Raw genomic sequence first — 9764 nt, 5'->3', positions numbered from 1 at the left:
TTTATGTTTTTCTTTTATGTTAACAATGGTTGGGGGGGGAGCCGGGGGGCGGCAGGGGAGCGGGGGGGAAGTCATGAAATCTTGAGGAAGATGGTGTTGAGTTTGGTACTCAGCTGGGTCAGCTGCCGGTTATTCATGCACTTGGCTTCGTTTCTCTTCCACCCCTTGGCATTTGAATGTTTTAGGATAGTTGTCATCTTCCAGCTACCAAGCCTGTGGCCTTGCAATCTCCCAGCCCCCATCATCCCTGCCACTTTCTTTTCCCCAGTTTTTCCTGGAAAGTTATATCCTTAGCTCAGCTAAGGAGCATGCCTACCTTGCTTTTGAATTGGGGCTAATTAGAGATCTTAATAAGATTGTTCATTTTGCAATCATTGGCTCTCAGAGAAGCACCCAGGCCTTGAGAGGGTGTTCATTTGATTGTTGGCTTTCTACACACCCCCTCATGCCCCAAGTAGATTGAATGGCCTTAAGAATTTAGCCTGCCATTCCCCGCTGAGTAGTGGGTGGATTTGAACTAGAACAGTATTAGGAGAAAATGATTTGCTGGAAATTCTTATTGAAGTTCATGTACTCTGAATGTCGATAACATCCAGAACATTCTCTAATATTCTGCTGCAAAACTGTATAGTATTCTTGCAAATAAACCTTCCTTTGGGTGGTAACTTTTGTGAGAAGCAGATAAGGCTTGTTGTATAAAGCAACAACTAACATTAAGCAGCAATAATTTTTGTAGTCTGGCATACCTAAACTGTGGTTTGTTTGATTTAAGGAAGTCTCCAGCACAAGGAGGGAGAAAGGAATACTTACGTTGTTTATCGAACTATTAGTATTTTGTTCCTGATTTCCACACTATGATCTTAAATTAGTTTTTTTTTTTTTTTTTCCATTGGTTGAACAGAATTTATAAGTACATACATGCTAGTGAGGCTCTAGGAAGCTAGTTTCAAATAAACCTCAAAACAACTTGGTTTCGTAATTGTGAAATTTTCTGTATTTGTTTCTTATATGTGTAACAATGAAGTGGTTTAGCATGATTTCATTTTATCCAGAGAATTAGTGAAGTTTTAGGCAAAATTCATTAAATGCTCCCAATTCCTTAGTCTTTTTCTCTTCTCTTTCTCTTGTTTTAATCCCTTAAACAGGAGGAGGAAATGCAATTTTGTTTTCACTGTTAGCACTTGAGTCTTTCATTCATTTCTCCGTATTCAGTGCCTAGCATATGCCAGGCTCTCGTGTGGGCACTGGATAATATAAAAATGAAGGACTTGTGGAATTCACAGTTTGGCAGTGGAGTGGCTAGGTTTAACACTAGAGAGGCAGCAGTATTCCTTGTTCCGGTGGGAATATGCAGATGTGAGAGGCTTTTCTTTTGACCTTATAAATCCCACTTATATTAGGGACTGTGTACTTGTGACACAAATTAGTCATTGAGGAAAATTAAAACGGACTCAGTCTTTTTTCTGGCCACGGAATTTCTGTATCCCTACTCTTTAGCTGTTTAGAAATATAACAACTTTGTCTTTTAGTGAGAGGTGTTCTTTTTTAAAAGGGTAATCATTCTAGCTATCCAGAAGCTTTTGGGAAAAGGCCCACGTGTCTTCTTTCTTTGGTGTTCACGCTGACCTTCCTACCTCTTTGCCATTTGTAATTAGGGGCAGAATTAAGTATTGTAATTTTTATTCTAATTTAGGTAGCTTCCTTTTTAGAACAAGCAGGATATCTCAAGAGATGCAAAAAGCTCTTCAATTGGATCTGTCTTTGTGAGATCCTTATGAACAATATAACCTGATAACTTGAGAATCAGAAAGACACTGTATCTTCTGGATAAGTTAACCATTGTTAGTTTTCTGTAACTACTGATGTTCATTTGTAGTATATGTTGCCTTTCGGAATGTGGTAATTGTAATCTTTAACATTTTCATGTAAAACTTATTTCCTGATCATCTTTCCATTGCCTTCATGGAAAATTGATAAATATTTGTGCCTTCCAACCTTCATCTTGGTTTAATGACTTTATCTTAATACAAGTAAGTTCCCCTTTACTTAGAATCCAGACCATCAACAAGCTCAGATAACCAGAAATGTTTTCAAATCTATGTGAACCTGAACTGTTCTCCTTCTTCGGTGTCCTCAAAGGAAAGGCCTTCTGTTCAACATGGCTTTAGGGTTAAACATATTAACTGTGTTTCAACTCGTTGGTAATTTTCATTCAGTATTTATTACCAGGATATTCATAATCACACAGTTATCCAGCCTGAAGTAAGATAGTATTTAGATGAGTCATTTGTGATATACTCACTCAAAGTGATTCAACCTGCAAAGTAATAAGAGAATACAAATGAAAATTTCTCCCTTCACACTGACCCCTCATCCCCACCTGCCCTACAGTGACTTTGAATTTAGCTGTGCTTCTTTTTCCTTCAGTTGTCTTACTGTTCCCTAGGCCTTTACTTAAAGGCAGAAGCTGAGTGAATGTCGATTGATGGTTTTTTTTTTTTTTTTTTTTTTTTTTTTTTTTTTTTTTTTTTTTTTTTTTTTTTGAGACAAGGTCTTGCTCTGTCACCCAGGCTGGAGTGCAGTGACGTGATCATAGCTCACTTCAGCCTGGACCTCTTGGGCTCCAGCAATCCTCCCATCCTCCCAAGTAGCTGGGCCCACAGGCACACGCCACCACACCCTGCTAATTTTATCTTCTTTTTTTTTTTTTCTTCCTTTTGGGACAGGCTCTCATTCTGTCGCCCAGGTTGGAGTGCAGTAGCGCTATCACAGCTCACTAAAGCCTTGAACTCCAGGGCTTAAGGGATCCTCCCACCTCAGCCTCCAAAGTGCTGGGATTACAGGAGTGAGCCACTGTGCCTAGCCTAGATGATGTAGTTTTCACTATCTAACTTTGTACTGAAAGCATAAAAAATACCAAACTAACAAACCAACCTTCTTGGTGATAAATAACTCATTTACAATGTGATTTAGATCTTTCCCTTCATAGTGTGTTGAGTCAGTGTTTACTGCTTGGGGTACCTAAGACTTTAACTATTTAACTACTGTGCACATCCCAGTGAAAGTAGAATGTTGGCGTTATATTCACCTCTATAGTGGGGAGAAATGTATGTTAGCATATTTTTATTGTACTACTGGTATTTTGAGTACTATATATATACACACACACACACACACACATATATATATGAGTGTGTGTGTATGTGAGAGAGTACGTGACAGGGTCTTGCTTTTTTACCCTGGCTGAAGTGCAGTGGTGTGATCATGGCTCACTGCAGCCCCTCCCTCCAGGGCTCAAGCCATCCTCCCACCTCAGCCTCACAAGTATCAGGGACTACAGGCACACCTGGCTAACTTTTGTACTTTTTGTAGAGATGAAGTTTCACTATGTTGCACAGGTTGGTCTCGAACTCCTGGGCTTAAGCTGTTCACCCACCTTGGCTTCCCAAAGTGTTGGGATTATAGGCGTGAGTCACGGTGCCTGGCCGAGAATATTAATGATTATCCAGTTTATTGCCTTGTATATCTCTAGGCTCGAGCTGTGAAGTTTCCCATTCAACTTTCTCTATCAGTTGCAATGAAGAGAATCAATTTTTAATCAGATAGTTTCAAACCTGTTCTTAATGTATTCTTTCTGAAAGAGGAAAGGCTGTATCCTTTATTTTTGGATAATGCTTTTGAAATATTTGATAACTTGCGCTTGACTGTTCTAGTTGTCTAACATGACCCATTGTGTTACTAAGTCTAAGCTCATTTCCACTTGTGCTCATGAAAGTTAGGGAAAAAGTTACTGCTCCTTGTAGAGTTCACTTTAAAATATGGTACTTGAAAGCTATTGTTTATTACCCAAAACATTTTCATAAACCTAGCGGTTACATCAATTTTTACTGTGGATTCCCTCTCTTAAATTATTTCAGAAAGCAAGCTTATAATCAAATTTATTTAACATAGTGTCCTAATGAACATATAGTAATTTAGTTTTGTCTTAATAATAGATTATTAGCACTAATGATTTTTATTTCAAATTGTGACATGAATAGTTAAGCTAGAGGACCAATAGAGTAGGAGCTGTTGGTATAAAGCAATAATTAAGATTCAAGGAAGTTTCTGATTGTAATATTTGAAGACATTAATCTTAGGAATTTTAAAAAAGAATTTCTTTTCAAAATAGAATTGCTTTACCCTTTTCAAAAAACTTTTGGCCCAAAAAATCTGAATACATTTTAAAGAGAACCAAAACCACAGCTCAGTGTTTTGGATGTTGCTTTTTGACTATCTTAACCTTCTGGAAGTGACCAAAATCTCTATTCAGTAAAGCTTATGTGCGCTTTGCTCCAAAAGACCCTTTCAGAATGTATGCGTACCTTTTTTCACGACTGTTGCTTTGTTTTTCAAACACACAAACATGTTTCACCACCTGGCTTCTCAGAACTGATTTGAAGCAGTAAGTTGGAAAGCAACAAGGCCGTAAAAGGAGTCAAATGCATACAGCAGGAAACCACAGAAAATGGCTGATTGCAAGGGAAAACTCTAGACAGTAGATCTGTAGAAAGCGTTCGTGACCTCAGGAAGCATAAGGTACAGCCTTTAAACAAAATAACAGCCTTGCAGATCAAGAGTTATGCAAAATAATTTACAGTCATAATGATACATCAATGATCAAGAAAAAAATAAGGACATTTTCTTGTGGAAAGTGTTGACGTGTTAAAAGCATTTTGGTCAAAAAGAACCAACACTTCAGTTTGGTCCTTTAAAGGAATAGAACCAAATTGAGGGGTTGGGTAGCTGTTTGGGCAGCCCTTGTAAGGAGTTTTGTTTATATGGTGTCAAGATAGAGGTTTCCACAGGTGTCTTATGTAAGTGGTAGATATGAATTGATACCATTCTTGCTGAAGTAGACAGTGCCCTCAAGTGGAATGAAAACAAACACACCACAAAGAAGAAGAAAAAAAAGAACCACTTCATGCTACCTCTGCCTTTATCCTCACTGAGTGTTACACAGATAGTTCAGTCAGGTTGGTTTGAAGGGGGTGCCTAACTTGTATCCTGTCTTGGCTAAACCACATGTCTCATGCTATCTTGTAGAGGGAGAGACTTTTAAAAACGTTACCATTATGGAATACTTCATTATCTAGCAGTGCTTTCTAAAAGAAGCGTTCCTCTGTGTATAGATTTGCCAGGTTGTTTGATCATTAAGTGATTAAATCTAAAATTTGGTTCTTTAGTTTTAGGAGTATTTATTTCTTAATTGCTAGAATAAAATAAATATGATAGTGCTATCAATTGCAGCCGTTATCCAGAATAATGGAAATGGATACCTCTATCTCAAGGAAGGATGAAATAAGTACTGTATTTGGAAACCAGATAGCCACATTCTTATGACAGGGATACCTAGGAACTATTGTTTTCAGCAGAAAATTAATTAAAATAATGAAGTAAAGTCTCAGTTTGAATTAATGAAATTGTGTAGTTTTTTAACCATCAGTTAAAATGGGTTTGAGAATAAGGCTACTTCATTGGAAAGATTATTATTCTTGTAAAAATTTTAAATGAGGACCAGGTGCAGTTGCTCATGCCTGTAATCCTAGAACCTTGGAAGGCCAAGGTGGGAGGATCACTTGAGCCTAGGAGTTTGAAGCTGCAGTGAGCTATCATCACACCACTGTACTCAAGCCTGGGTAACAGAGCAAGATGCTGTCTCAATAAATAAATAAATAAAATAAATGAAAATTTGAAAAAGAAATCATAGAAATAAATTAGAATGCAATTATATCATGATATTCTCTTGCTCTGTGGTACAAGTTTTGATGCTACAAAATTGATTTTAAAATATTTTTAATATAGTCACATTATAATATCTGATATTTGCGATTTGAGAAATTAGATGATAATTATGATTAATGTGATGAACATTGCCCATCTTCAGACGAAATATATGAAATGAAGTTTAGTCAGAGGTAAAATGTTCCATTATCAAAATATGGCCATATCATAGCTATCATTTATTTATAGGCATGAGCCACAGAGCCCAGCCCCAAATGCTACTTTTAAAAGTTTATTAGTGTCAGAACATGGGCCAGGCCTGGTGGCTTATGACTGTAATCCCAGCGCAGTGGGAGGCCAAGACAGGAGGATTACTTGAGCCCAGGACTTCAAGACCAGCTTAGGCAACATAGTGAGACCCTGTCTCTATGAAAAATAGAAAACTTAGCTGGGTGTGGTGATACGTGCCTATACTACCAGCTACTGGGGAGGCTGAGGTAGGAGGATCACTTGAACCTGGGAGGTCGAGGCCACAGTGAACCATGATTGTGCCACTGCAGTCCAGCATGGGCAACAAAAGTGAGATCCTGTCTCAAAATAAATAAATAAAAAAAAATAAATTTTTAAAAAATTAGAATATGTATATAAGGGTAACCTTTAAAAGTTTTTACTAGAATCTGATTTTATAAATTTCATTGTCTTGGAAGCAAACATTATTGTGTTGTCTTTGAAAGTACTTTACAATTGGATTTCATTAATTAAATATGCACAGTTGCAGTAGATAGAAGTAATATACTGTATGTCTTTAACTCTTTTAGATTTTTTTTTGAAAATATTTCATTTATGTGTATGTGTTTACCAGTCAAATGAAAATTTTAAGAGTCTTCAGTCTTAATTTTCAGTCATGTAGAATGAAGTCTAAAGTTTATTTTTGCTTCTTCAGCAGGCATTTAGATTTCCTTTCTTTTTACAGCATGGATACCACGTTGCTGAAAACATGCTTTGGGACTGCCACTGAATTTATCTTTTGCGGTTTTATGACAAAGTTATTAGTAGTTTCCTTTTTTTGAATTAGTATTTTGAAGTTAATATCACAATGAGTTCAGGCTTATGGAGCCAAGAAAAAGTTACTTCGCCCTACTGGGAAGAGCGGATTTTTTATTTGCTTCTTCAAGAATGCAGCGTTACAGACAAACAAACACAAAAGCTCCTTAAAGTACCGAAGGGAAGTATAGGACAGTATATTCAAGATCGTTCTGTGGGGCATTCAAGGATTCCTTCTGCAAAAGGCAAGAAAATCAGATTGGATTAAAATTCTAGAGCAACCTCATGCAGTTCTCTTTGTTGATGAAAAGGATGTTATAGAGATAAATGAAAAGTTCACGGAGTTACTTTTGGCAATTACCGATTGTGAGGAGAGGTTCAGCCTATTTAAAAACAGAAACAGACTAAGTAAAGGCCTCCAAATAGACGTGGGCTGCCCTGTGAAAGTACAGTTGAGATCTGGGGAAGAAAAATTTCCTGGAGTTGTGCGCTTCAGAGGACCCCTGTTAGCAGAGAGGACAGTCTCTGGAATATTCTTTGGAGTCGAATTGCTGGTAAGTTTGATAAACCGTTTTAGTAGTGTGTTTGTGTTTGTGTGTCTATGTGTATTTGTATGCACATATGTATTTTTCTCCTTTAAATACAAAACAATTTTCCCAAGAGTCTTCTGTAATTTTTAATATTCATCATCCTTGCTGATGAATCCATGTTATGGATAAGTCCATAATCCAAAACTTGCTTATAGTTGTCACTGATAGTATGTGTGAAAATCACCTTGGAGTTTATTTCTGTTGGAAAGAGACCCAAGAACTCTGTGATATGTTTCTAAGCTTAATATTCATTTTCAAGAACTTAAATGTCAATTATATTTTGACATTCTTGGCAAATAGAATTGCATGCCTTCTTTGCTTCTTGATTTAATTTTTTTGTTTACTTTTTAATGATGAATTGCGATGCTCTAAAGATGATGTTGAAAGTTTTAAAAAGCTATGTGCTATGATAGGAACATGCAAAGAGGTTCACCTGGTTATTGCAGGCATTTATATTTTAGAAATTTTAACATTGCCTATATTAAGCATTAACGCTACCAGTTGTAAATAGTTACATCAAAAGTTGTTAATTACCTTGCATTATCATCTATAGGTTTCTTAGTTCTTCTTAATGTATGTTATTAAGTAATAACAATTTAGATATAAAATTTTGAAAAAAAGTTGCAGAAATTTAAACTTGCTTATAATTGTCACTGATAATATATATGAAAATCCTTGGAATTTATTTCTACTGGAAGGAGACCCAAGAATGCTGTAATATGTTTCCAAACTTAATATTCATTCACAGTAACTGAAATGCCAGTTACATTTTGACATTGCCAGTAGAATTGCATGTCTTCTTTGCTTCTTGATTTAATTTTTTTTTAAAGCAGTGATTGTAAACAATTAGGAATTTGAATCCCAGTTAAGCCATGTACTAGCTGGGTTGCCAGGTTACTTAACAAAGCTACTTAACTTCTCTCATTCTGCATGCTTACCAGTACAGTGGTGTTAATAGTACATGACTTGTAGTATTTTTGTGGTACATTGATACAGGATTTAGTACAGTGGCTGGCAGTAAGTGCTTAATGAATGGAGCTAACATTACTGCTGTTTTAAAGTAACATTTTCTTTTCATAACCAAATTAATGTTAGAATCACAACGTGGAATTCAGCCTAGCTTTTTCATAATAGAGTTATGAATTGAAATTATCAGATAATATTTCAGCATCAGATACAACTTCTTTCTTATTTTTTTAAACACCTTAAATCCAACAGCAACTGCTAATAATTATATTATTTATTATATGTGTCATTTAGAATTTTTCCAGAGTGATTTTCCTGAAATCCCTAGAGTGAACCCCTTTCCCTATGGGTAGTCTTTCTATATCTATTTCTTTCCCCTGTCTCTTAAAAACTAGGAAGAAGGTCGTGGCCAAGGTTTCACTGATGGGGTGTACCAAGGGAAACAGCTTTTTCAGTGTGATGAAGACTGTGGCGTGTTTGTTGCATTGGACAAGCTAGAACTCATAGAAGATGATGACACTGCGTTGGAAAGTGATTATGCAGGTCCTGGGGACACAATGCAGGTCGAACTTCCTCCTTTGGAAATAAACTCCAGAGTTTCTTTGAAGGTTGGAGAAACAATAGAATCTGGAACAGTTATATTCTGTGATGTTTTGCCAGGAAAAGAAAGCTTAGGATATTTTGTTGGTGTGGACATGGTAAGAAAATTTTGGATTAAATATCTTTGTGATGTATGTATTAGTTTATATATGTATATATACATAATATATATATTATATATGTATAGTTTATATATGTATTAGTTTTAGGACCAATTTACTTGCAAATTGAACACTTTGAATATTTAACATGATCTAATTTGGAATACTTTAAAGAACATGTTCTAATTTATCTTTGGTAAAGGAGCATTGAAATAGAACAGGGGTCTAGATGTAGAATTACATTTAGTTTTTTTTTTTCCCATTTGAATAAACTGGAATAATGTTCTCAATCTTTAAATTTGCCTTATTGTAGCTGACCAGTAGACAAAACAAAACAAAACAAAATGCATATATATTACATGATATCCTATTTTCTTTATTTTGAAAAGTTTTTTGGGGTAATCTCTGTTTTTTTATGATATTCCACACAATTTAATGGCTGATCTGGTTTTAATAATTAGTATATTTACTATCTTAATAATTAGTACATTATTACTATTATACTAATATAGCATATTATTACTATTATAATATTACCATTTTAATAATTAGTATATTTTAATAATTAGTATAAAAATCATTTATAGAAAATATCTGAGCAGAGGAAAACCACATTGATTTTGAGGAATAGACAATTAAAATATCTCATAGGATTTCATTCATTTTAAAAACCTTTTGTAATTGTGGTAAAATATACATA

General features: G+C 35.4%; 1 protein-coding gene across 1 annotated transcript in view; it reads left to right on the top strand.

The window, feature by feature from the left end:
- Positions 1-6730: 6730 nt before the first annotated feature.
- Positions 6731-9764, top strand: part of CYLD (CYLD lysine 63 deubiquitinase) — a 55417-nt gene continuing 52383 nt past the window's right edge. Inside the window, 3 exon segments of the mRNA XM_017882968.1 lie at positions 6731-7068; positions 7070-7361; positions 8759-9061. Coding sequence (XP_017738457.1) covers positions 6860-7068; positions 7070-7361; positions 8759-9061 — 804 coding nt within the window. The 5' untranslated portion in view covers positions 6731-6859.

This window comes from Rhinopithecus bieti, unplaced genomic scaffold, assembly GCF_001698545.2.
Source record: "Rhinopithecus bieti isolate Rb0 unplaced genomic scaffold, ASM169854v2 scaffold_13375, whole genome shotgun sequence".
Lineage (NCBI taxonomy): Eukaryota > Metazoa > Chordata > Mammalia > Primates > Cercopithecidae > Rhinopithecus > Rhinopithecus bieti.
Note: the sequence above shows the minus strand (reverse complement) of the source record. Positions and strands in the feature narration are given on the sequence as shown.